Genomic DNA, 27,190 nt, shown 5'->3' with positions numbered 1-27,190 from the left:
GGAGGCCCCAGCTGCACTGTTGACACCCATCTAATGTTGGTGCTGAGGCAAGACCCCTTCCCATGACCCGTCTAGGAAGCTCCCACCAACCTCCTTTCCCTTCCTGCCCTTGGGGTCAGGCTTGTAAGGTGGTCTGGTCTCTCCCAGCCTGCCCAGCTCTCACGTAAACATTCCCCATTAAAATCCTTGCCTGGTCAACCTCGTCGTAGCATCTGCTTCTCACGCCTGAACTAACACAACCTTCCGAGGGACACAATTAGCTCCATTTTACAAATGAGGAAACTGAGGCACAGTGAGGTGAAGGGTCTTGCCCTGGGGCCACCATCCTTCCTGCCCTGTCCCCTAAAGCGAGGTTGCTGGGGGCCAGCTGTCTCGTGCCAACACCCTCTCTCCCTGTGCTTGCTCCCCAGCTGCACGCGGGCCCTGATACTGAGGCCGACGTCCTGACCGAGTGTCTGGCCCTGCAGCAACTCCACGCGTCCACACAGCTGGCTGCCAGCGACGGGAAGGGTGGCCGAGCCTTGGGCCAGGAGCTGCTCCCAGGTATGCGTGCTGGGAGGCAGGGCCAGGCTGACAGCCTGCAGGGCCTTCACTGCCACCCAGCCCCGCAGGAGGACTGCGGTGCTCTGTGGGCCCCCGGGGGCGATATAGGCATGACTTGCTGAGGGAGACCCTCCTTCACACTCATCTGTGACTCCCATTCCCAGGGGATGGAGCCAGGCTCCTCTCAGCCCCGCCTCAGAGGCCTCGCGGCCTAGGTGCTCCTGGCGCCTCCTGACACCCTTGGCATGCTGGACGCAGTTTTCTGAACACCCTGCGCTCCCTCTTTCCTCCGAGCCCTGTACACACTTCGCCAGCCTCCTCTCCACCCAGGCAGCCCCTGCCCTTCCTTTAGGACCCGCCTCAGTCCGGCCCCATGCACTGCCCAGCGGGACTCTGTGCTCAGGGGAGAGAACCGAGGCTGTGTGAGGTGGGCGACGACGTGGCCGGAATCACTCGGCTCACTCTAAACTCTGTCCAGAGATGCCCCCAAACCCCTGGGCCCCTCAAGGCTCCTCCAGCCAGACTCAGAGCCTCCGGTCCCCCAAGGCAGCCTGCATATCCCTCCCCACGGCCCCCGGCAGGGACTCCAGCCCAGACAGGACAGTGTGGCCTGTGGCTTCCAGCTGACAACGGTGCGCTCTCCCCTCCACTCCCCCTAAGAAACCACAGGATCAGAGCAGCAAGCTCTTCCCACCCTCTGGGATTTCTTGAATTACTACAACCGTTTTAAACATTTTTTATTTTCCAATTTTTTATTCTTTCCTCTCAGCATTGAAGTAGCAGCAGATTTCAAACCAACAGAGCACTTAGTGTGTGTGCAGGCAGCCCACAGGGCGGGGACAGCTCAGGGCGGGGACAGCTCAGGGTGGGTCCCACCCTCCTCCCCTGCCCAGGCTGCTTCTCACAGGGTCAGGGTTGCTAAAACAGCAGGGACGGTAGGGGGTGACCCAGCCCAGGGATGAAGGCTTACATCTCCAGTGCCAGCTCCCTACAGCGGGCAAAGACTGCGGGAAGCTCAGTATTGAGAGGATTCTGAGGCTCAGCAGGAAAGAGGGCTGTGGCTGAGGAGCGGTAGCTTCCTGCAGCTCCATCGTTTTCACCCTGAGAGCACTCAGGCCATCGGAGACCTTAGCAGGCCCAGATGGGAAGCTGCTGCTCCCGGAGGCCAGCCCAGGGCCAGCAGTGACCGTCTCTCGAGCACTTGGCTGCTCCAGTCACTTTGCAGACGTCCTTCCGTTCAGTCCCCAGTGGGCCCATGATGCAGCCGAGAACAAGGTCACTGAGGGGCACCACGGCGGAGCAGCACTGGGTGGCAGCAGCTGCCCAGGCCCGTCTGACAGCAAGTGAGCGTGCCTTCCCTGCCTGGGGCTGCAGGTCCCCCCACCAGACCTGCTGTGATGACAGATGTGATCGCTTTTACAAACCCAACGTGACTGACCATTTTATCATCACCATTATTATCATTGTGGCTCACGGCGAACGAGAAACTCTTTACTTATCCATCTCAGAGTAATGCACAGCCAGCATTTGCTGAGTCTGTGCAGGAGCTGTTCCAGGTACCACACACGCAAGTGTTAACCTACATCAACCTCAACGAGCACATGCTTCTTACAGCCTGAAGTGGGTCTGGGGAGAGGCCTGGCAAGCCCTGGCATCCCCACTCTCCCTGCCCATCTCCCTGCGCTTTCCTCTCTGGGTGAGGAAACGGCTCTTGTGAGGCCGAGCCACTTTTTGCTGAGGTCCCACCGCCAGCAAATGGCAGAGGCTGGGACGTAGGCCATCTGGTTGCAGGCTGTGCCCTTAACCAGACAGTCTGCTGCTTCGCCACACCTTGCCAAACTGAGCACCTAGTGTGTGCCAGGCCCCCTGCTGGTCCCTGACCTCTGGCAGCAGGGAGGGAGGGACCAGCCCGGCAAACCCAGGAGTCCTGGTCTCCTAAGCTCCGGCCCTGGGTTCTGCTGCGGCGCCCGGCAGATGCCTGAAGCACAGTTGGGAACAGATGTTAGGGCCAGAGGTTAAGCACTCATGGCTGATGATTGATGACACTGATTTACAGCCTGAAGTGGTGCGTTTTGGGGAGAGGCCTGGCAGGCCCCATGGCGTCCCCACTCTCCCTGCCCATCACGAGGTGGTGATCCCCTCATTCCCACCCACTGTCTGTTCACATGTTCAACATGCCTCATTCAGGAGCTCGTCCTCGGGAGGCGGGGCCACCAGGGACCTGGACCGAGGCCGACAAAGGCTGGGGAGAGCAGGGGTAGTGTCAAGCAGTGCTCGGATGGAAGAGTCCCGAAGGGGGGTGAAGGCGAGGGAGGCGCTGGGGAGGGGGACATTTACTTTTCATTGTCTGACTATTGGAAGCTTCTGCGAGCTTGTCCCTCATCAGGAAGGACTGCAGTCTTCACGGGAAACCTTGGCGGCTTCTCTGGCAGGCTCTTTAGCAGACCCAGGCAGTGAGGACGTGAGAAGCATGAGGTCACCATGGCTGAGGGAGAGGGTGCAGGATTTATCAGGATTCTAGTCCTTCCAAGCTTTTGGGCCCCCAAATTGGTTCAAGATGGCAGCAAGAGTGGTGAGCGGAGCAGGGCCAAGCCAGCTCCATCCACTGAATCCCCTCCAGGGCCTGCCTGGCCGAGCTGGGGAAGGAGGTGTGGGCGAGGGAGCCCGTGGGTGGGTGGGTGGCATCGCTGCCACGGGAGCAGTGGTCCCTCAGACGGGCAGGGGTAAGGTAAGGACAGGGGCCAAGAGGCAGAGGGCCCTCAGGAACCCATTCGGAGCCGGGCCTCAGCCAACCCACAGTGCAGCCTGGACCGGAGGCATCCCCGCCAGAATCTGAGCTGCAGCCAGGCATTGCCTGCCCCTGGCTTTAAATGGACTTTCTTTTGCTATCACCTGGGAGACCTGGTGAGCAGTATCCAGCCTGCTCACCCATCCGTGGCCCCCAGGCCAGCCTGCCATCAGCTAGCACAGCGTCCTCTCTTTGGAACGCCTCACACCGGACATCCGGGTTCTGCTCCCACATCTCCGGGATGATGGGTAGTTCACTTCCCCAAAGGTAGTCCATTGCCTCTTAGCAGCTTGGCCCATAGAAGGTACGGCCACGCCCCGAGCTACAGTCTGCTTCTCTCCAGTCCAAGAGCCCTGTTCTGCTGCTGGGGCTACAGATACACAGAGCAAGCGCCTTCTCTCCCAGAATAGCCCGGAGGTTGGAGGCAGCCACTCCACACTGTCCTCCTGTCTCAATAGACACACACACACACACACACACACACACACACGGGCCGCCCAGGCCTCTGACAGCCCTTGTCAGGCCTCTGCTCCAGGGTAGGCCTCAGCTCCGCGCACAGCCCTTCAAGAAGCCAGGGCATGAGCAAAGCAGAGTGGACCCATCCTCTCCTTGTTTGGGCCCCTAACCTATGGCCACAACCTTGCTGGTTCCCTTCTTGTCTTTCTCTCTCCATAAGCAGGCACACAGCTCCTGGTCGTCCACAGCCGGCTCGAGGGAGCGGCCGAAGCCCAGCGGTATTTGTTTGCTTCCCTGCAGGCGTGTATCCTGGCTCCATCACCCCCCACGATGGGCTCGCACCAGGCCTTCTGCCCCCCACGCATGATGTCCCTTCCAGGCACCACCCACTGGAAGCCACCACCAGTTCCCACCACCTGTCCCCCCTGCCCACGGCTGAGAGCACCAGGGATGGGTATGTACAGCAAGCCCGCCCTCCTCCGAGGTGGCCAGCGGCACCTGCATGGGAGGCAGGTGAGGGCAGGCGTCCCTCACACCACATGGTTGTTACTGATAGGAAGTAGCCAACGCTTAGGCAGCTCTCACTGTGTACTACGTCAGACTCGGTCTGGGCACGATCTCCCCAGCATCTCACAGGAGCCCTCCCAGGTCGGTGGAATGGCACCTGGGCTTCTTGAGGCCTCGCCCTGTGCACACCCTCCTCTCCCGTGGGGTGTCCTGCCTCCGGCTGCCACACCCACACCCAGGCCTCCTTGGGAGCCTTACTCGGTTTCCCTCTGGCTCACACTGTGCACTTGGCGAGCAGACTGCCCACTGCCCACTCCTAGATGCCCACTGGGCCTCGCCCCCACTCTGGACGGTGCAGCTGGGACCCGTTGCAGGTCCTGCCAGGCTGCCCAGGAGCCCTCACGGCAGGGTCACTGCAGGGAGGGGCGGCCTCTTCCTGCAGTCAGTGCGGTTCCCCTGTGGCCACTTAATTGGCTGGAAATGGTGAATGTGCTAATTGCTGGCCTCCAATGCTGCCAAAATCTGCTTTCCTTGCCCTGCCTCCTGCCTCCCGGCCACTTTCGCTTACCTCCAGCAGGAACTGATCGAACTGTCCCCCAGGGCCTGCTCCAGAGCCTTCCTCCTCCCCGTCCTTGCTCCCCAAGGCCGCAGTCTTGGCCGACTTATGCCTGGGCTGACCTGGCTTTATCACCAGGGCTCCTCCTGCTACTGACTCACCCTTTTATTCTAAGTCCACATAAGCCCCGGGTGTGGGCAGGCCCTGCGCCACCGGCCCCAGCCCTGCGGAAGCTCCGTGAGGAGGGGTCAGGACAGGCCTGCAGAGATTGGCCACACAGACATGTGCTTGAGGGAAGGAGGAGAAGGCCCGGAGGAGAGCCCAGTGCGGTGGGGGAGGCTGGCCGGAAGGCTTCCTGGAGGTGATGCTCAGCCGGGCCTCCAGGGTACGTAGGAGCTGGCTGAGTGGAGAGGTTGGGGGAAGGAGCAGCAAGAGCGAAGGCCACGCGTGGTGAGAGCCTGGTGTGTCCTGGGACACGGATCTTCATGGGCTGACAGGCTCGGGAGAGAGGTCACGGGGTGGCGGGACACTGTGATGGGTGCTGAGCAGTGAGTGGTCAGGTCTGGGGATGAGAAGGCGAGGCCTACAGCGTGAGCCTGGGTGCCGGAGCAGCATTGGCAGTGGGTGATGGCAGCCTGAGCGGGGCTGTGGGTGGGAGGAAGAATCGCCGGGAGGCATCAGTGACCTGGAAGAAGCAGGATTTAGGGAAACTCTGGCTGGTGGAAAGAAGGGGGGCCATTGGAGGAGCCCCCAAAGGGAAGAGGTGCCACACATGAAGCCAGGGCAGACTGTGGTGGCGAGGGCACGGACAGCCACAGGGAGGCAGCCTGACAGGGCCCGAGGGGCACCCAGAAAAGCAAGCCCTGCCGGAGCCTGAGTTCTTCTCTGTAAAGGGAGCCTTCGGTCCCTCCTGGGGGAAGGGCGAGACCCCTGCATGTGCCGACACCGTATGTGTCACCCAGCACAGCGTCCGGGACACCAGCCCCACCCCCAGCGCAGGCCACCTGCTCACCCACCAGCCAGCCCCAAGCATCTCCAGCCAAAGCAAAATAAACCGGAGGCTCTCCTTAATTCTGCAGTGCCGTTCATCTCTGGGCACGTGCGCTCTGCTCTGCCTCATCCGTCACCTGCTTGCCGCCCGCCCGCCCGCGTAAGTGCCCGTCAGGAATTCCTGCAATGGAGGCAGAGTGATGACAAGCCCGAGACGGACCCCCGGCTCGCTCGCCCACCCGTGCCTGCGGGAGCCCGGGCTCCAGTCACCCAGCCGCCCGGCGCCCAGGCTCCTCCGGCCTCGGCTGCGGGAGAGGGGCCCTCAGCCCGACACCAGGCCCAGCCCGGCTTGAATGGGTTTCTTTTTCCAGCCCCGAGAGGAGGTGGGGCAGGCCTGCAGCCTCCCCTTCCTGCCAAAGTCAACAGGGAAGGCCGCTTTCGGCTCCCTGGGGTTTGCTGGGAGTTTAAAGGGCCTGACAGAATTATCTGATTCACTCGGAAATATGCTGAGAGGGCCTGACTTCATGACCAAATTTATTTATTCTGGCTCAGGGAAGACGCCGAATAGGGTGGTATTTTTTACCCCGGCCCCGTACGAGGTATGAAGCCCTGCGTCTGCCAGGCCAGTGAGGTTTTATATTAATTTTTATAGGTTCCAATTGGAGCGAAAATATTTGATTTAGGAGTCATCTGCATGAGTCAGAAGAGGAGCTCCAGATGATCTGTTTCCTTTTAAAGGGTTCAGGTGGAGCCGCGTAACCGCAGTCATCGCGTCTGCTGCGGAGAGAGCCGCGTTCTGTTTAATTTCACTGGCTGTGAAGGTGGCAAATGTGGGTTTATGGCAGGTGTGAGGCAGGAAACACAAACTTTGGGAATGCATGTTTGTTCCCCTTCGGATCTGGCTCTCTGTGATTCTGCAGTGCCGTTCATCTCTGGGTTTTGTGGCTGAGCAATTCAGAAACGCGTTTGTGAGTGTTTATCAGCTGTTTGCTGCGTGCCAGGCCCAGGGCTGAGCGCCGGGGACAGAGGATGGGGGCCTGGCCCGCCCGCAGGAGGGGGCCAGCGGGAAATCAGGGGAGAGCCGGAGTGTGGGTACCAGGCTGGGGTGGGCATCAGGCAGACGGGCCCCACCCTGCTGGCCACACCTCGGCCCCGTCTCAGCCTGGAGAACCGGTGAGGAGGGCACACAGCTGGCGCACGCCCTCACAGTTTATGGAGCAGAGTGGGAGACCCGGGCCCCCCTGCCAGCCCTGTGAGACAGGCCTAACAGTATTCACGCAGACGATGATGACAATTCCTTCATGGGGCCTTGATGAGGGTCCAGTTCATTAACAGGAGGAGGCTGAAGTGTCCCTGCAGGGTGTCAGGTGCTGGGCTGGGGACCCAGCGCGTGCGGAGGTCGCCCTGCTGCTGCCCTCAGAGCACTCGCAGTGGTGGGCCCAGACACCGGAGTGGGGACGGCCAGTGGGGGCTAGGGGGGCGCAGTGATGGCTGGATGCCCCCACTGAAGGGAGCAGCTAGGACCCGGCAGAGCTGCAGACATGGAGCCACGGCCTCTCCCCAAACCCCTTCCCTGTTTGATGATGGTCCTGCTTCCTCAGAGGCACTCATCTGTCCCGCTAACACCCCGTGCCTGGAGGGTGGGCCAGGCAGCACGTGATCCAGGAGAGATGCCGGGGACGGACACGAGGCCCTGAAAGCGGCGGGCAGGGGAATGAAGGCCACCTGCTGGTTTTCCTTCCCTCGTCTTGACAACGATGATGACTCACCGAGTGGCTGACAGTGTGCCTGCCATCGTCCTGCTGCTTTGCCTGCACTGCTTTACCCGTGTTATTTTCACCGTAACGACGTCAGTGCTGTGTGGCCAGACTCACCAGGGCAACCTCTCTGGACCTTGTTTCTGATCTGTGAGGACACGAGGGGGAGGCGGAGGCTCAGTGAGTGGACTGTCCGTGCCGTGGGGTGGCCTCCTGCTAAGGAACGGCCTAGGCTTTCGCTGTGGCTGTTCCCGGACTCACGCTCCAGGTGCCGGAGCGGCACGCACAGCCAGTGTCGGGATGCAGCAGGGGAGGCTGGCATCAGCCCTGGGTCAGAGCAGCAGTCTGTCCTGCAGGGGACACAGCGACCCTGCGGGCAACCCTGGCTCAGAGACATCGGCCTCTTGCCCAAGGTCACGTGGCCAGTGAGAGCAGACGCGGCTTTAAACACAGCTCTGTCGACTCCAGAGGTCGTGCCCCTACTGCCAGTCCTAACACCAGGCAGCAGCTCTCCTTCCCTGACTCCTTTGGCTCTAGTGCTTACAAGATCTAAAGTTTAATTCCAGATTGAACACAGTCAGAAATAACATCCTCCTCTTCTACCTATACTGTCACAAGGTCGAGCAGGCCAGCTAGTGAGCTCACCGTTGCTGGAGGGAAGCAAGCAGCAGTGACCATGCCTCTGGACCCCCACCCCTGAGCCCACCCTGCTCACAGCTGCCTCTGTTTCCTCCAGGTTGGGACCCGGCCTCCTCTCACCCATGGTCAGCCCACTGAAGGGGCTTGGGCCACCGCCGCTGCCACCGTCCTCCCAGAGCCATTCTCCGGGGGGCCAGCCCTTCCCCACGCTCCCCAGCAAGCCACCCTACCCGCCCTTCCAGAGCCCTCCACCCCCGCCTCTGTCCAGCCCCCAAGGTAAGCCCTGGCTGCGGCCTCTCCTGCCCACAGGGACTCCTGCTAGGTGCCCAAGAGGATGGGACCCCGACCTGGGGGAGGCAGGTGGGCAACAGAGTGACAGCAGGCCCTGAGGCCTCACCGGAGAAGCCAGAGTCAGGGACTCAACACGCAGACTCAGGGGCACTCCTGGAGGAAGTTTGTGCTGAGGGGTGAAAAACAGCTTGTTCATTGATAGGGCTCTCCCAGTAGGGGGAGCAGCATGGCAGTGGCAGGGAACAGCTGCTGCTGGAGTGATCTCAGGAGAAGGGTGAAGGGCCACAGCCCCTTCCGTCAGAGCACTCTCATCAGCCACCACAAGTCCGGTGCAGCCATGAGGCCCTGTTGCCCACTCCCTCTGGTGCGGGCAGAGCTGGCACCTCTCCACCCTGGGGCTTCCCGCTCTCAGTCACACCCATCATGCCTGTTCAGGAAGCATTGCAGGGAGTGGGGGGTGGGGGCTGGCTACACAGCGTAGCAGAGCTGTTGCCCTCCCACCTGGGCGTTTCCTTGGTTACTGCAGCCCTGCCGCTCCCTCTGCAGGGTACCAGGGCAGCTTCCACTCCATCCAGAGCTGCTTCCCCTATGGCGACTGCTACCGGGTAGCTGAGCCAGTAGCCGGTGGGGACGCCCTGGCTGGGGAGGCCTCTGGTTTCAACCCCCTGCGGCCCAACGGCTACCACAGCCTCAGTGCACCTTTACCTGCCACAGGTAAGCCCCACCTGCATGGCTCCCTCCCCCGAAGGCCCACCAGGGCCCAACCCTGTGCTGGGTGCTTGGTGCCCATTGTCCCACCGCTGTGGGACAGCCCCCTGAGGCAGAGGGGAAATCGAAGCCCAGGGCAGTCCCAGGACCCACAGAATGGGGACATGCGCCCTGCCCGGCCCAAAGTCAGTTCCTCCACAGCCTCACACGGCTCGCTCGTCCGGACTCTGGCAGGTTTCTGAAGACGCAGAACAATCAGACTGGAGCTCAGTCTAGTCGATGTTCCCTTTGAATATTTACTGTGCACCTACTATGTGTGGGAGGCACAGTTGTAGGCCCTGGGGATCCGGCAGGGAATGAGACTGCACTGATCCGTGTAACCGATAAGGAAACTGAGGCCCAGGGGGGCCACACAACTAGGAAGGGACAGAGCCTGGAGGTCGTGCTTGCTCTTGTGCTGCACGTGTTCCTTCAGGGCCCTGGGCCTCCCCCAGGCAATGCCCTTGGCTGGGGTGGAGAGGCCCAGTGACAGGGCAGGGCGGTGGGAGCCTAAGGCAGAGTCAGGCTCAGACCAGCCGGGCCAGTCCTGGTCAGAGCAGGGGCACAGATGGGGGGGCTGGGCCCTCCCTGAGTTCTCCAAGCCAAGCCCCACCCAGGTCAGCCCCAGGGCCCAGGTCCAGCTGGAAGCTACAAGGCCTGGGCAGGATGTGGGGATCCCAAGACAGAGGGGAGCCTGAGACCCTGTCCCAGAGGCCCCTTGGGCAGCTGGGCGTGTGCAGTTGGGCGTATAGGCATAAAGTCATAGGGACAAGCACCGAGGCCACAGAAGAGCACACACAAAGCTGTGGACCCATGTTTTCTGTTCACACGCATGCTCCCTTGTCTGCATATGTCTTATTCTTCATGTGCCTGTGGAACCTGTCTGTGTGCGTGTGCACATAGAGCCGGCATGGGTAGGTTCCAGGCAGTGTGAGCCCCATGAGTGTGTAAGGAGCTTGCAGGACACGTGCTCATGTGTGCACACATGTGCTCACATCATGCTTGTGCTGATGTTCATCGTCATCTGTGTGCACAGACCTGTGTACCCATCATGTGACCCCCATCCATGCACACACATGTGGTTCTCCATCCCATAACCCCATCTGCATGCACAGACTGTGTTCACATATGGTGTAAGTACCTCTGGGGATGGACACATGTCACATACATGCTGTAGGCTAGTGTGTACCCAGTCACAGGGTGGGTGTGTGCCATGTTTGCACGCATATGGATTGATATGTGATTAGGCACTGGCCGCTGGCCACAGCTCTGCTAGCTCTCATCGACCCATCCTCCACCAGCCCCCCACCAGCCCAAGGTGGGATTCCTTGCTTAGCAGCCAGGCCTAGAGTTCTGAGTGGTCGAGGGGCAGCTTCCATGCCCACCGCCAGCTGAGTGGCAGCCTAATTTCCAACGCCCATTCTAGACCCTGCCTACATCTCCTCTGCCAAGCTGAGCATCGACATGCAAGGTTGAACAAGGTGGCACCATGGGGCCTTAGGAATAGTTCAGCCTAAACCCATTTCACAGATAGGAAGGCTGAGGCCCACCTGTCTTAGGCTACAAAAGTTCATGACAACAGCCCAGGTGCAGAGTCCTTAGGGCAGGCAGGGACTGGATAAGGCGACCTCTCCAGACCCCTCTCATGTCGAGGGCCTCCCCGGGAGACAGCATGTCCGATGGAAGAGCCAGCTGTCTTAGCGCCAGATGGACCTGGGTCCAAAGCCCACCTCTCCCCCTGAACTGGGGAAGTGTACTGCCCTCTCTGGGCATCTCTTCAGCTCTGCACTGGGACAGTGAGTCTCATCTCCCAGGACTGCTGTGACGCTTGAGTGATAAGACTTCACCGAGACAATAGTCGGTGCCCAGTGAGTGCTGGTCCCTTCTGTGGGCTCCTGTGTCTGGTGGAGGAACCTGAAACAATGGGTGGGCTGGGGTCCTTCGGCCAGGAGGGGACCAGCCCCTGCAGGCAAGAGCTGTGATAACCCCCCCTACCTCTCCCCCCCATTCTGCCCCACAGCCCAGCACTGGGGGGGAGATCCCCAAGCCAGCCTGTGCCTATCTCCCCAGCTGCCCTGGGCCCTTTGGGAATACAAGGCCTAGGGCGCCTCCCCCATCCCCTACCTGGAAGGGCAGCGGGCTCAGATCAGGCCCTGCCGAGGGGACACTGAGATGAGGGACCCTAGCAGGAGGGTGGGGTCTGGGAGCTGCGAGAAGATGACAAGGCATCACCCCCGAGTTCTCCAGCCCAGACCCTGTGCCCACACAGGCTACGAGGCTCTGGCCGAGGCCCCGTGCCCCACAGCGCTGCCGCCACAGCCACCTGAAGACGTCGTGTCCAGCGGCCCCGAGGACTGCAGCTTCTTCCCCAACGGGGCCTTTGACCACTGCCTTAGTCACATCCCCTCCATCTACACCGACACCTGAGGAAGGCCCTGCCCCCCCCCCCCCCACCACCACCCTCCACCGAAGATGCTGCCTTGCCCGCCGGTGTGCGTCCCCACCCTCCGTGCACCAGCCTGAGCAGCCGGACCGAAGCTCTGCACACGGTCCGCGGTGCCCAGCGCTGGCCGGTGCTCAGAGGTGCTGGCAGGGTCCGAGACCTGTCCTGGTCCCTGACTGTCCTCCTTTTCTCCCCGATGGCTTTACATCACAGACCTCGTGTGTATAGAGTGTACAGGACTTGTTTTCCATTCTCCTGCCAGTTTTCTATTTTTGGTTTTACAAGAAAAACATTAAAAACTGGAAATGAGACTCGGGGCCTGGCTCTGCTTTAGTGGCTCAGCCCAGAGGCTGGGAGCAGGAGAACGGCCCAGGTGTGTGTAGTGGAGCGTGTGTGGGGCTCGGAAGGCCACACGGAGACCCCTCCGGCCCTGGGTGCCCCGTGGGGGATGGTGGGGATGGGTGCCTGAGTCTCGTGCCGCTCAACGTGCTGTGAGCCCTACAGACACCCGCACTAGTCTCAGGCCTCAATGACAAGCAGGCTTCTCCCCATTGGCAGGCAGGAGGACCAAGGCTGGGACTGAACCTGGAACCCAGATCCATCTGACCCAGACCTTTGCTACCTGCACAGTCTTCCCCGTGGGAGGAAGATGAGCTCCAATTCTGGTTTGGCTGTGGATGAACCAGGCGGGAAGGGCAGGGCAGTCCTGAGCCCAAACAGCCTCCAGAGGCCGGGGCAGAGGCAGGGCCCTGCAGGCGGCCAGGGAGGGAGGAAGGAGGCCAGGTCTGAGGGCAGCAGGGCTCCCCTGGGGCTGCGCCTGCCCTGCCTGCCTCCCTCCCCTGGTCCAGCACAGGAGCAGGCCCACCACCAGGCCTGGGCAGTACCCTGGACAGTGTCTGCCTCACCACACCATCCTGAGGGTCACCTGGCAGGAAAAATTCCTCAAGGAAGATTCCTGCCTCGCAGCTGCTAGAATGCAACAAGCACCTACTGTGCGCCAGGCCCTGCCCCGAGCTCCTGACAGCCCTGGGAAGGGCTTTCGATCCCCTCTCGGTAACACCTGCTGGGTTACGGGGGGCAAGGTGAGATGGAAAGATCTAGGCCAGTGATGGTGAACCCTTTGAGCTCGGAGTGTCAGCATTTTGAAAAACCCTAACTTAACTCTGGTGCCGTGTCACATATAGAAATTTTTTTATATTTGCAACCATAGTAAAACAAACACTTATATTTTTGATATTTATTTTGTATATTTAAATGCCACTTAACAAAGAAAAATCAACCAAAAAAATGAGTTCACGTGTCACCTCTGACACACGTGTCATAGGTTCGCAATCACTGAATTCTAGGCAAACCCTTCTTTACAGAGCAGGACCCGAGGTCCAGAAAGGCCACCCGCCATTTGGTGACAGGACCGGGTGACAGGGAGGCCGTGCGGCACCTCGCCGAGGGGTGCAGCTCTGCCAGCCCTGCCGTGCTTCACCTGGCTCAGCTCTCGCCCCCTGCTCGGCCCCCCTCCTCTCCCGTGCATGTTCCTCCCTCGCTGTGTCAGGGCCCCCCTATCGGCCTGTGTCTGGGGCTCCCTCCCCTCTGCTCCTGGCTGGCTGCAGCCAAGGAGGAGCTTAGCATGGACGGAGGGAAGTGGGAGGCCGTCTCCTGACACCCTGCTCACACCTTGTACATAGTCCCTTCACGTCACCCTCTTCCACGGTCCCCCCATTTCACAGGTGCAGAGACGGAGGGAAGCGAAGGCACAGCCCCAAGTAGTAGGGCTGGATGCAGACCCCAGCCTCTGGCTCCAGAACCTGCACTCCACCCACTGCATTGCCTGCCCCTGGAAGACGGGGCCACCTGGTTCCCACCCCCCTTCCAGCCCCCAGCCAGCCCCTCGGGGCGGGACTAACCCAGTATCGCCCAGAACACCAGCCTCTGGGGTGAGGGCCCAGGGCTCCTGACTCCCGCCGCCAGGCTCCTTTGCCCTCCCCCCGCCCCCCGTCCCATCCCCCACTGGTTTTATGGAACTAATTATGTTGTGGCAAAATTCCTTTAACAGGGATGCTCAGGACTCAATGCTGCATGTCATTGTAAGCACTTAATCCACTCCAGATAAGCAGAATTAAGCTGTACAATGAGGACATATTTCTAGTTATAATGAAAAGGGCTGAGCCATGAGCAGAACACACAGGGAGCCAGCAGTTGGATCCCATTTAATTTCAGAGACAGAGAAAAGGAGACAAAGGCAAAGAGAAACAAAGAGACCGAGGGAAACACAGCCGGGCGAGTTGGAGATGGAGGCGGCGCCCAGCCTGGAGCCCCAGCGTAGCTTCCATCCTCCCCCTAAACGTGGTTGTGCCCCTCCCCTGCTGGGGTCCCAGCCTCGCTCCTCCTCTCGGCTTACTTTGGGCCCCTGCCCTGACGCTCTGATGCCCACGGGGCAGGAGGCCTGGCTGAGAGGCCTGGGGGTCGGGGGTCGGGGCATTTCCCCTGGAGAGCTCCTGGGAGTTGGCCAAGGCTGGGGGCCTGTGGGGCCTGTAGGGCCATGGAGCTCAGTCTGCCCGGGGTTTCCCCAGGAGGCCCAGGAGCAGGCTCAGTGCCCAGGCGACCAGGTGACCGTGTCGCCCTTCCAAGCCCGCCTCTCCGGTGCCCTCAGCCCAGCCTGTGTCCATCCAGGCTGGAGGGGCCGTCTCCCCACGGCCTGTCTGTCCCCGTCTCCCTGTCTCCCCCATCCCTCCTCCCGTCTCCTGCCCCTCTCTGCCTTCCCTCACTGGGGCCCCTCGTCCCCGCAGTTCTCTCTGCCTCGCACCCTCCCTGCCTCTGTCTCACCATTTCTCTGCTGCTGCCCTATTGTCCCTCCCAGTTCTCCCCTTCCTCCCTCTCTCCGCCCTCCCAGTTCATTCCTGTTGCCTCTTTTCCCTCCGTTTTCTCCCTCTCTTGCCCTCTTTAAGCTGCAAGGTCTGACCCAAGAGAAGGACCTCTTTCTGTCTCCCCTTACTCTCCTCTCTGCTGCCTCCTTGCTCGGTCTCCCTAATTCTCTGTGGCCCAGAGGGGTCAGTGCCGTCCCCAAGGCAACACAGAGCATGTATCGGGGGCCGCGAGGGCTGAAGGGAGAGGCCTTAGGGCAGGGCCACCCCTCCTCCCCCTGAGTTGCACCTGCCACGGGTCTCAGGGTGAACGCGTGTTAGGACTCTGCTTCTGCCCTTCGAGGCCGGGCCCAGGGCCCAGGGACTCCCCACACGTGGGTCTGCCCTCCGGGGACTCCCTCTGCCTCCCGAGTCTCTCTCCCTCTGGCCCTGGTGTTTACTCCCTCCTTCACCCTGACCTAGACTGTGGGGGCTGAGAGGGCCCACGGAGGCCACCCGTCACTTCACAGGTGAGGAAGCCCGTGGAGAATGGGGTGCCAGGTGAGGGGGCAGAGGGGGTGGCACAGCAGATTCATGCCTGAGGACACCCCCCCCCCGCCCCCTGCTGGAGAGGGAACGATGGGGACATACCCCCGTGAAGGCAGGTCCTGATCTGTCCTCACGCTGACTGCATACAGCAGGCGCTCAATACCTGTTTGTTCAATACCTCAGTGGGCGGGAGAGAGGAGCAGGGAGACAAGGATGGTCTGCACAGCACCTCGTGCACCGAGGGGCCCCGCCAACACTGTGAGCTGCTCACCCCATCCAGCCCTGGTTTCTAGATGAGACAGGACAGTGACAGGGCCGGGCAGTGACCAGAGTGGGGAACCCAGGCCCCCGGCGCCTGGCCACACTCGGTGCAGCCTGTCTGTCCCTTCTGCAGCCCATGCTGACGACTCCTACAGGCACATGTGATGTTACACCTGCCAGGTAAGTGCCATCACCCACCGCACAGAGGGAAGAACTGAGGCCCAGGGAGGCGACTCCCCAGAAGCCACCAGAGAGTCAGGGCGGAGCTGGAATCCAGGGCAGCGGGGGTGCCAGTGCCCGCCTCGCCCCGCTGGTCTGCATCACAGGTCCAAGGCTGGCCTAGGAGTTCTGGCTCGCGCCCCTCTCCTCCTTCCAGAGGGGACGTTATGCTTTCACAAGTCCCGGTGTATATACTCGCCTGGGCCCCAGCCCTGCCAGGGGTTACAGGTTCTCAGTGGTCCTGTCTCTGGGAGGAAATGCAAGTGGAACATGAACCAGGAAGGAATTACAGGCCCTGTCAGCCCTGCGGCTGCAGAGCCCAGCTCCTCCATTTATTCCCCGGGGGGGGGGGGGGGGGGGGTCGAGGGGGGGGCGTGTGGTTCAACTCGACCCTGCAGGAGGCCAGCGAGAAGCCCTCGAGGACAGTGCTGCCAGGCCGCCCTGAGCGGGCTTTGCACCAAGGAGATGTGCTCTATCTGTTATCTGTTCAGGGGGTGGCTGCCTGAGCCCCCGCAGGGCCAGGGAGCCTGGGGCCTGGTATTGGACTTGGGTCCTTGGGCGATTTCCAGGGCAGAGCAGGGACCTGGAGCAGCCAGCCAGCTTCACTTCACTCGGAGGGGGAGCGGGTGGGGGTGCCAAGGGATGGGAAGAGGCCTCGCCTGGCCGTGAAGATGCTGAACCTGGAGGATGGGTCCGTTGTACTCTCCTTGGGTTTGCTACGCTGGTCTCTGTACTTTTGTGTTTGTTTGAAACATGAACTGACGCACTCCCAGTGTGGCCAGGCTGGGGCTGTCTCGCTGGCCTGGCAGCTGGGATGGGCACGGAGCTCAGCCCAGCAGGTCTGAGGCTCAGGTTCACCTTTGCGGTGACAGCCTGGTCACAGCAGGGACCGTGTTGATGGCCCTGTGTCCTCAGTGCCCAGCACAGGGCCTGGCATGCCACTGGGGCTTAATAAAGGCTTCTCTGTGGGGTCAGTTTGCCAGGGACAAATAAGAATCGGGCAGAGCAAGGGCCAGGACAGGGCGAGGGAGCTGAGGGAGCTGCGGGAGCTGTGGGAGCTGCGGGAGCTGTGGGTGCTGGGGGAGCTGCAGGAGCTGGGGGAGCTGCAGGTGCTGGGGGAGCTGCGGGAGCTGTGGGAGCTGTGGGAGCTGCGGGAGCTGGGGGTGTGCCGGGAGCTCAGGTGCTCAGTGAAGCCATTGCTTTACCGTAAGAAATGGAGAGTCTGTGGCTGCCTCTGTCCTTCCGGGACAGAGTCTGTGCAGGCTGAGCGACTGTCTTGGCTGCAGCACCAAGTGGCTAATCTGTTATTTCTCCCACGGTCACCGGTCCCTCATCGGTCTGCAACCCTCTCCCTCGCTGGGCCAGCTTCCTCACCTCAGACTCAGGAAACTAACAGGTTAGGCACCAATTATTTATAACAAGCAAACAAAAAACCCCAGCCCTCCTCGAGTTAAAAAGAAGATATGGCCGGGAAGGATGGGCATTCTCAGGCCCAGGCTGAGGCAAACCTTCTCTGCAAACCAAAATAATTCGTGGAAAGGGTTTTAGGTCTAGAGACACCACAAAGAAGCACCATGGAAAGGTGCTCTTGCAGACGAGGGCTGATGGGATCCTGGATCGTCGGTGAGTGGAGCCCTGAGGCAGCTCAACCCCAGGCAGCGGGCTGGGTGGGGAGGGAGGGAGGCCGAGAGGTCAGGGCCAGGACCACCCAGGCTCTGACTCGGGCTGAGGAATTTGGATGGTCTTGATGGGTGACCTTGGGCAAGTCACCCCAGATCTGAGCCCAGTTCCCCATCTGTGCCTGCCCTCGCAGGGTGGTAGCAAGGATCCTATGAGAGTGACACAGGGCTCTTGGAATGGAGCGAGGCCGGGAAGTACTAGCTGTTGTAATGAGGATGGTTTCCTTGGCTCCCCCAGGTCGCCTGACGCGAGCGAAGTCTAACTGGAAGGGTAGAGAGAGGCGGACATAAGCACTGACCTCATCTCCTGGAACTCCATTAAGGTGACAGGACAGAGCTAACAGTGACCATGAGAACAGGAGAGGAGCCGGGGGGAGAGGGGCTGACCTAGCGGGCGGATTGGCTCCGTGTCTGTGGGGGCGCGTTGCCAGATGTGAGCAGGGTCTCCCACGGAGCCCAGAAAAGCTCAGGACCTGGGGGCACCAGATGTTAAGGAAGGTGAGGGCGGGAGTGGGTTAGAAAGAAGGGGCCGGTGGGAAGTCAGCGTGGGAGCTGACAGATGCCCTGGTGCCCCTTCCCCACCCCTCCCTCTCCCTGACCCCTCCCAGGAGGCCAGGAGGTGGTGGCACCTTCTCCAGGCACAGCATCAGAGGGACTGACTCGGAGACCTGAGCAGCCGGGCCCCACAGCACGGAGGACGGAGAGCCTCTGAGTGACAGGCCTCTGGAAACGGGCGTTGGGAGCCTCCCCCAAGTGGGCTTGCTACCCGCTCACCCAGGCCAAGCCCACTGTCAACAAGCCGTGCCCCCGAGCGCCAAGGCCCACAGCTTCCTGTTGGGTGGTAGTGCCTGGAAGGACCCTCATGAACAGACAGAAGAACCTGGAGGAAGCAGGGCAGGCAGGCAGCTGAGTGAAACTGAAGCCAACAAGACAACAAACGGCAACAGGTGTGAAGGTAACAGCCAGGAAACCTCTCAGAGCAACAAAAGGAGATAGAGAACAAGAAATGATAGGTAAGGACTGAGGGTCCATCCTGGGAGTCAGCATATCTGACAAAAGTTCCAGGAACAGCACCCAGTAAACCCTCGATTCTGCGGACTTCGTATTTATTGGACAGAATTTCTGGTCTGTATGTCATATGTGAAAATTAACACCCTGTTACTTTTAAAATGCTTTTAACCAAGAGTTGCTTATAATTAACAGCTTATTTTTGGCTATTAATTCACTGTTATTTTTAAACAAATTTTAGCGAATAGGCCATATGTTAGAAAAGACATTGTAGTAATTCTGCCTACATAAGTATTACACATCCACAACGATCTGCATATTTAAATTCAGGGCCACCGCTCGTAAACAACATTCGGCTGATTAGCACGTGATCACACCGAGTCTCAAGTGGTAATTGGTGCGTGGTAATGGGTTCTGTCCTCTCTGGCGTGACCTTCTGCAGCAGTTTTAACGCGTGCGGCCCGTGTTCCCACGTGTGTTAAGCCACGCCCCAGCTGTGTGCATTTATTGTCATGGAGTGACTGGTGAAGGCACGCACTTACTAGACCTATTCAGTATAAATTTAAAATTTCTGCAATTCACATAGAAAACTTTTCTTTGAAATGAAACTTTTCAGACATAATTTTAGTTACACAAATTTGTCTACATAAGTAAAAACAGGTAAACTAATTTGCCAATTTTTTAAGATGTGCATTCGGAAAACTCACTTTATGATACAACGGACTTTGGACTTTAATGAGCACCGCCTCACCTGACTTAGTCCGATATATTGAGGTTTTACTGTAAATGAAGGAAGTTATCAAAGAAATATCGTAAGAAATTTTTCAAAACAGAAGGATGCAAGCATCCAGCTCACCAGGGCTCACTGATGCCCAGTGTAAGGATGAACCAGAGACCCTCCCCGAGGAGGGAGCCTAAAAGGAGGGGGAGGAAGAGAAGGAGAGAAAGAAGCAAAGCCCCGTACTGCGATGCAGATCAAAATGCCGTTGGATTCCTCAGAGCACAGGAGGATGAACAGCAAAAATCTTAAAATCCTGAATGAAAACAATTTCCAACCGGGATTCTGTGCCCAGCTACACTATTAATCAAGGGTGACTGTAGAATAGAGAGACTTCCAGACAGGCCAGAACTACAGAAAGAGAAGCATTTTCTGCGCAGCGTTTTTCAAAACGTTACTGGGGAATGAGCTCCACCGACCAGGACTGAAGACACCGGTCTTGCCAACAAGGAACCCGAGCAGGTCAGGCAGGGGCCAGGGGGACAGCGGGGCAGCAGGCTTGGGGGGGGGGGGGGGGCGGGCGGGGCTGGTCCGGGCCTCGGACAATGACAGAGACACAGAGGTGGTGCCCGTGGCCATCGGAAGGCTTTGGGAAGCATTAGCAATGGGAACATAGAAAACCAGACAAACGAGGGACAAGGCAATTGTTAATTCCAGCAAATGGTAAAAGTATGAATAAAGGAACATCTGAATCTAGTGTTTGGATTAGTAAATATTTACATAGTTGTGATCATGCAAGTCCAGAATATCCACTGAATGAAAAGCATGACCCTTCACTCCTGGGAGTGTGGGGGCCAGGGACGCGGTGGGGACATGGGGAAGTTGGGCCTCCCCGCCTCTCTGGGAAGCCGAGAGGAAGGATCTCACGGGCGGCGTGGAAGCAGCGTTGTCATTCGGACTGAAGCACGGGCGCGAGTGCAGAGGAAACAGCTTCCGGGGCGAGTGTGGCCCCTGGACAGTGGGCTGCGATGGGGCTGCGGAGACGGGTCATTTGTGGACTGTTCATGTTGGCTCTCAGCCCACAGTATACTGATTGGCTTTTTGAACAGTGTGTTTGTATTTCTTTGAGAAAAATTAAAAAGGAGTGAGCAGCAGGTGTAGCCCCTTCGGCGGGTGAAGACGGGTGCTCCGCAGGCCTGAGGGGCGTGCTGGCGCGGCCGCGTCGGCCCCAGCTGCGTCCTCCACGGGCAGGCGGTGGCCCCAGGAGAGGCAGGACGGGAATGTGACCGTGTGGGTCTCCGAGGTGAGCTGCTTGCCCCGCGGCTGCTGGAGGGACAGCCTGACAAAAGCTCAGTCCGTTTCGGTTACGGCCGGTGAAGCCAGTTGCGTTCAGAAGAAACGTATGACCATGATTTGTATTTATTTGATCCAAAAGCTTTCCTTTCAAAGAGAGAAATAGGAGGCCCGGGGAAACGCTTCTCAGTGACCGTGCACTCGCAGGCCACAAAGCAGGGGAGACAATTTCCATAACATTTCACCTCTTCCTGCACACGTCTCCAGGCCGCCTTTGATGCCACAGTTCAGAACGCAGCCCAGAGCCTCTTGCTCTAAAACAAATCAGCTGCTCCCTGCGCACCCCTCCCCCTCCCCATTACCCCTCTTCTCCTACTTTTGCAACCTCAGCTCCCACCCACCCCACTCTCCTGCCCCTCCAACCTGCATGCCAGTGGGGCAGCTCACTACTACGGTGTAATGTTTTGGGGGCACCAGCGCCTCTGGTGGGGGAGGTCTAGTGCAGAAAATCAGCAAGGGAGCCCCCAGGCTGGTGGGAGACTTACAAGTAAAAGGGCAATTAAGGCATCCGAGCCCCCCTGACCCCAGTTTAAAGTCTGTATCAGAGCTCTGCCCCCCCTCCCATCATGCCCTCCCCTCCCACCAGACCCGGTTCTTTTCCATTATGCTCTGTGTCAGGCCTTTGTCCGTGCTGTCCCCTCTTCCTTTAGCTTTCCAGGTCCCGGCACTGGCCACAGCACCCCGCGTCGTCTGCTGTGCGTGGGCATCTCCCGCTCTGGGCTGAGTTTCAGAGGCCAGACGGGAGGGGGTGCACAGAGGGCCCTACCTGGAGCGGAGTCGGCTAATGCTGGGCTCGGCACATCCTGCTGGTGCCCCCGCACAGGCTATCTGAGCCTACAGGGAGGTTTCTGGGGGCCCTTACTCAGAAACCACTGGGGCAACTGGTACCATGCAGACCCCACCCCACCCCCAGGCTCCAGGGCTTTGTCGGGCTCAGCGCCCTTCCTCCCTTGGCGGCCCTCTGCGTGCTGATGAGTACACATGGCCCTGGCCCTGACCCCAGGGGCGTCTGCCTCTCTGAGACACGGCAAATGGGGAAGAAACAGAGCCCAAGACCCAGAGCTCAGCGCCCCTGCTGTGGGCCTCAAAGCATCCAGCTCCCTGTGCCTGTTTCCATACCAGCCTCCCCAGGGGGTGGAGAGGGTTAGATCAGCGTGGACACATCCTCAGCAACGTCAAGGCCTAAAGAGCAGGAGGCGCCTCCTCCGGCAGCACCAGGTCACTGCAGGGTGGGGTGCGGAGGCCCAGGCAGGGGCCCTCTCTCGGGGGCTGCACCTTCCTCTGTCCCACACCCACCACACTGACCAGGGGGAACCTGGCCCAGAAAGCACTGGAAGAGACGTACCCAGAACCTGGCAGAACCGGGGCTGCGCTGGGCCTCCCGCCGCCTCTCAAGGACAGGATGAGCCTTCAGTTCTTGAGGAACTTTCAGTTCTTGCAGCCAGTGGTCCCTTCCAATGAAAGACCAGGGAACGCTCTGCTCAGAGTACCTTGTAGGCTTGGGTCCCGGCGCCCCCTAGTGGCCATCCCTTCAGCTTCCCACCTGCACTGGCCTGCCTGCTGTCTGGATGGCTGGTGGGAGGAGCCGGGCCCTGACAGGCTGCAGGGGCTGTCCTGGGGCAGGAAGGGGACCGAGACCTGCATGCCCCTTGGACACACTGTGCAACCTGCCCTCCGTTTATATCGGGACCCGGTGTCCTCTCCTCCAGGAAACGTCTGCCTCTTTCATCTGGCCAGAGGCCTCCCAGGTTCCCAGCCCCAGGCGTCCTGTCCCAGCGCCCACCCCTCCGGGTGTCGTGAGGTGCATACATGTCGGTCTCCTATACGAATAAGGGCTCACCGTCCTGGGTGCTGTTCTCAACACCCTGATGCACTAATCCCATAGAGCATAGAGCAATGCTGTTGTCCCCATTTCACAGATGGAGAAAGCGAGGCCCTGGTCCTTCATCCACGGCCAGAGCCGAGCAACAGCCTGTGCCAGCTGGGGCTTCCCAGAGCTGAAAGCGGCGCCTGCAAATCTGGTTTAAATGCAAACCAGCCTCTGAGCAGCACCCCCCACCCCCCCAAGCCCTGGATAAAGGCTCTGCATCCCCTTTCATGCTGTTTATTCTTTTGAACAAATTGTGAGTTTTACAAGACATTCAAGGCAAACACATGTTCCCGTGGTGAGAGTCGTGGGACCTGCTGGGCAGAGGGCTGTGAGGACAGCAGCACAGCCACCCAGCCCTGCCCTTCTGAGCACTGCAGGCACCCTGAGCAGGCTCACACCCCGCTGCTGCTTGGGCCACTGGAGAGAGGCCCGGCCTCGTCTCCACGGGTTCCACCCCACCCCCACCCCTACCACAGCATCCCCTCACACCCCCTCCCACTCTGCAGAATCTGGAGCCTCACAACTCTCTAGGACAGGCCACTACTCTACATCCACTCAGCAGGGGAGAAAACAGGTTCAGAGAGGGGAGGTGACTTGCCCAAGGTCACACAGCTGATTAGCGGGGAAGCTGGGAACTCGGGCCTCAGGGCTCCAAAGCTGTGCTTCCCCTACAACATCACTCCTGCCTTCAGAGCCAGGAGAGCAGACGGACCCGTGTCCTCTGTGCCCGCGTGCTGTCCTCCGCTCACACTGACTTGACAACATCTGCTGCTCCAGGAGCAGGTCCCTGCCTCCCCAGGCCTCAGTTTCCCCCTCTGAAGAACAGGGAGATGGGTCCACTGAGCCTTGCAGCCCCCACCCTTCCAAGGAAACATGGCTGGCTGTGTCACCTCGGGCAGCCCTCGCCATTGTCAGTCACACCCTTTGGCCTGGTGACCCCCCCCTCACGCCCCCAAGGGTACAGGTAACCCTCAGAAGTGCCCCAAATACCAGAGGTGGTTTTAGTCTGACATGAAATCCCCAACCAGAACTTTGTTTTCAAAATAAAGTAATTGAACACATGCCCCATAAAACGTAAAACTATGAAAAAACTCTCAATGAAGCAACCCCATTTTCTGAGGGATAAATTGGGGGAAAACCCACTTGCCTTATATTCAGGCGTATACGGCAGCTGCCCCCCAGAGGCCTGGAGGAGCGCCCCGGCTGCAGGAGGCACTTCTGGGGCACTGTCCTAACACACGGAAGGACGGGGATGCAGCCTCACTAGGGTGGCATTCGAGGCCTCTTCCATCTGCTGTCACTTAGCCTCTCTGGCCCGTCTCTCACCCCACATCCACTGGAGCCCCGCCCTCATCCCCCAGGAAGACCTGGGCTCATGGGGACCGTTTCTGGGAGGGGAGGGCTGCAGACCCAGGTGGGCCAGGGCAGGGACCTGAGGACGTGACAGTGGACCAAAACCAGAAGGATGAAGAAGAGCCAGACCAGCAAAAGCCTTCCAGGAAGGGGAAGCAGCAGGTGCAAAGGCCCTGGGGCAGGGATGAGCGTGGAGTGTGCACAGAGCGGCTCACGTTGCTGGCGTGTGGCGAGTGAGGGGAAGAGTTGGGGAGGGGGGGCACCAGGGCCTGGGGAGTGATGTCTGCGGCACCTGGTGCCACAGTCAGGACCACACACCGAGTGCCAGCAGGAGGGAGAGTGTGAGAAACCTGGGTGCCACATGGGACCGTCACACAGCAGGTGAAACAAATGGGTTACAGCTGCTCACACAACATGGTAAGCAAGTACAATTCAGTGAAGAAAGCCCAAAGCCTAAAATAACTTTTAAAAAGCATTTAGAAATGCATGTGGATGTAATGGAATAAAGGAAAGCGAGGGAATGAGGCACCGGATTGAGGTGCTGATGGCTGGGGGGTGGGAGGAGTGAGAGAGGAGTGGGACCGGATGGCTGGATATAGGAAACTACCAAGGGCCTGGCCTTTGTCTGGAGCGATGGCGTCCTGGGTGCTTATCACATTACTAACAAACAACAAACAAGCACATGGAAGCGGGCCACGCAGGGACTGATGTTGAATCCGTCTCCTGTGCCAGCGTGGGGGGCGGCCGCTTCACCCAAACCTCAGAGACCCGCCAAGGGCCGAGGTTTTGCCGGAAGAGCAATGGAGCCGCCACAGGGCTCAGGGCCCCGCAGTGATTGGGTCATATTTCTAAGGATCGTCCTAGCTGTTCACGGGGAATGCAGGGGGTGGGAGGAGAGAGGGTAAGGTGCCCGGTGAGAAGACACTGCCATCCCCAGGTCAGCAGTGGCTGATAAAGTCGAGAGCTCTGTTTTGCCGTGTCGGGTGGGAGAGGTGGGGCTGGTGAGTCCCTTGGCCTCACACACACAGATCCCTCCCCTGCGCTGTGTCTAGGGGGGCTGCTCCCCGCAACAGCATCTCCGGGCTCCTTCGCTCTCTGAATTCCAGTCGGAGATCAGAGGGCAGGAGACGGAATTGGAAAAATCTCCTCTGAAAGGAGACAGGTGGCCACCCCTCCTACAAACTGCCACTAAGAGGCACGGCGCTGGGGCCTGTTTGGATTTCGGGGGGCTGCGCACACCACATCTGGGGGTGCAGCCTGACGAGACCGACCGACAGACACTGATGGCAACGGGTGCTGTTGAAGCCGCTAAGTGTGTAGCCACTTGTTAAGCAGCCATAGCAAGTGAGCACCCTGGGTCCTCGTTTCTCCCTCTCGCAAAGCTGGGTGCTCCTGAGGCCCCTCTGGGCGTGGAGGTGGCACGGGCTGGTGTCTGCTCCCGTGACCTCCCTGTAGGCGTGGAGAGAGAGGAGGGGAGCTCTCTGGTGTTTCTTCTCATAAAGACGTTAACCCTATCGGACCAGGGCCCCACAAGTATGACTTCATTTAACCTTAATTACTTCCTAGAGGCCCCACCTCCAAATACAGCCACACTGGGTGTTAGGACTTCAGCACAGGAGTTTATGGGGCCAGCAACCAGTCAGTCCGTCACAGCAGGAGTAGAGACTTCTCATAAGCTCAGCAACACGAGTTCCCTGACAAAGCTGAGCTGGCTCCTGCGGCTGTTGCGTGCCCAGACTGCCAACAACGCATGCCCAATGGCACCGAAATGGCACCACTTCCCATGCAACCACGCGATGGCAAGTTGATTGCATTGGATTCTTCCATCATGAAGGGCTTATAAATTAATCCTCATGGAATCTGGTATAGATTTGCCTTCTCTGCTGGATACTGTGTCAGTACCACCATCTGTGGCCATTCAGAACGCCTTACCCATGCCCATGGCATGCCTCACCGTAGCGCCTCCGACCCAGGAACGCAATCGATAGGGCGAGAAGTGTGGCCGCGAGCTTGCATTTGCCGCTGGCAGGAGGCGGTGGAAGGCCTGCTGAGGGTGTGGTGACAGCACCAGCTGGACTAGCACCCTGTGAGGAGGGGCCTGTCCCACAGGGTGGGCAGGTGCCTCAATTCGTCACCAGGAGGGTCCCCACTCACATTTTTATGCAGAAGCCTTATTGAGGCAGGATTCGCGTGCCCTACGGTTCACCTCCTCCACATGCCGTCAGTGGCTCTTGGTGCGGAGTTGCCCAGCCTTCGCCTGGGCTCACCCACGCTCCCACCTTAACCACGTGCTTACGGAGTTGTTCCCCGTTCTCGCAGCATCACAGCTCACGCTGGGGCTCCGCCCGATTCCCTCGGGTTCCTTCTCCAGGTTTGGGCCCCGCCTGGGCTCAGTGTGGAGCATCTGAGGCAGAGACCATCCCCTGGGCCCCCGGAGCCGGGCCCAGAGGCTCAGCAGCTGCCTCCGCCTGGGCAGCCCTGGGCCAGTGACTGAGGGTGAAGGGCGGGAGGCCCAGGTCTCTGGCCTCAGACAGCTCAGGACCTGACCCCAGGGCAGAGCCCCGCAGGGTGGACTCAGGCTGAGGGCCGGCCTGAATCAGCAAGGCCCGGAGTGTCCCGGCGCCTCTCCCTCCCTGTCCTGCCCCCCCTCCCTTACTGGTTTCCCCAGAGAGCACTTCCCTGAGGAGCCCAGGTCCCCACAGAAGCCACGGTGCTGCTCCTCCAGGGCTTCCCCGGCAATGCGGCCGGGACCCCGCTGGGCCACTCGGAGCTCCTGGAGCGTGGACCTGACTGACGGACATGACAGTCAGAGCTGCTGCGCTGACCCGGAGCCACCCGGCACCAAGGGCACCCGCACCCGGGGGGGGGGGGGGGGGGGTGCAGCAAGCAACAGAGAGGGCGTCCAAGGACTCAGGCCCAGTGAGGACCAAGAGTTGGACCACCCTCCCAGGGACAGAACTCCAGCAGCCGAGGCCTCAGAGTGCGGGGGGGTTGGGGGGGATGTGGAGTGAGAGCTAGAAATGGAAGCAGAGGTTTTCTCTCTCTGCCTCGCGGTCAGCTACGGGCATGGTGATCGCAGCCCGACCTGCGTCTGAGGTTGAGACTCAGTGTCCTGGTGTCCTGGCCAAGGCCCAGGGGGGAGCAGGGCTGAAGTGAGAGCACTCCCTGACAGCACCGCTCAGGCAGGCTCTGTCCTCCCCCCACTTTGGAAAGGAGTTTCTTGCTCTGAGACAAGGGCGAGGATACTGAGTGGCACTGAGCCACTGAGACAGTGACTCTCGGTTTGCCCCTGGAAACCTATTCTCTGCCCCTCTGTGCCCAGGGGCCAGCCCGAGTGCTGTGAATTGCATACCCAGGCTCCTTTGCCCTCCGCTTCCTGTTGGGTTCGGCCAATGCAAAGCACTAGCAGGAGATGAGAGGGCAGGGGGAGCAAGGGCGGGCTATTCCTGCCCATTTTCCTCCTGAGCGGTACGTTTTGGCTGCAGTTATGTCCCTCCGGGACCACACCCCCTGCCTGGCCGGCCCCCCTCCCCAGGCTCCAGCTCCCTCTGGGCCCCGGGACCACTTCCTCCCCTGGACCCTCTGCCCTGGGATGGCCATGGCGCCCGTGCTGGTCTCCGAGTGCC

General features: G+C 59.9%; 1 protein-coding gene across 3 annotated transcripts in view; it reads left to right on the top strand.

Annotated features, from left to right (window-relative positions):
* The window catches only part of GLIS1 (GLIS family zinc finger 1), a 223,670-nt gene extending 211,700 nt beyond the window's left edge, over nt 1–11,970 (top strand). For 2 of the 3 annotated variants that reach the window (XM_070403337.1, XM_070403338.1), the window contains 5 exons: nt 411–543; nt 4,088–4,241; nt 8,334–8,512; nt 9,074–9,241; nt 11,544–11,970. In XM_070403337.1, the coding sequence (XP_070259438.1) occupies nt 411–543; nt 4,088–4,241; nt 8,334–8,512; nt 9,074–9,241; nt 11,544–11,701 (792 nt within the window). In that variant the 3' untranslated portion in view covers nt 11,702–11,970. The remainder of the gene's footprint in view (nt 1–410; nt 544–4,087; nt 4,242–8,333; nt 8,513–9,073; nt 9,242–11,543) is intronic. The other variant, XM_070403339.1, reaches the window with a different exon arrangement.
* The last annotated feature ends 15,220 nt before the right edge of the window (nt 11,971–27,190 follow it).

Source organism: Myotis yumanensis, unplaced genomic scaffold (assembly GCF_028538775.1).
Source record: "Myotis yumanensis isolate MYYU_CA2020_CCGP unplaced genomic scaffold, mMyoYum1.0.hap1 SCAF_2, whole genome shotgun sequence".
Taxonomy (NCBI): Eukaryota; Metazoa; Chordata; class Mammalia; order Chiroptera; family Vespertilionidae; genus Myotis; species Myotis yumanensis.
This window is presented reverse-complemented; position numbering and strand designations above follow the sequence as displayed.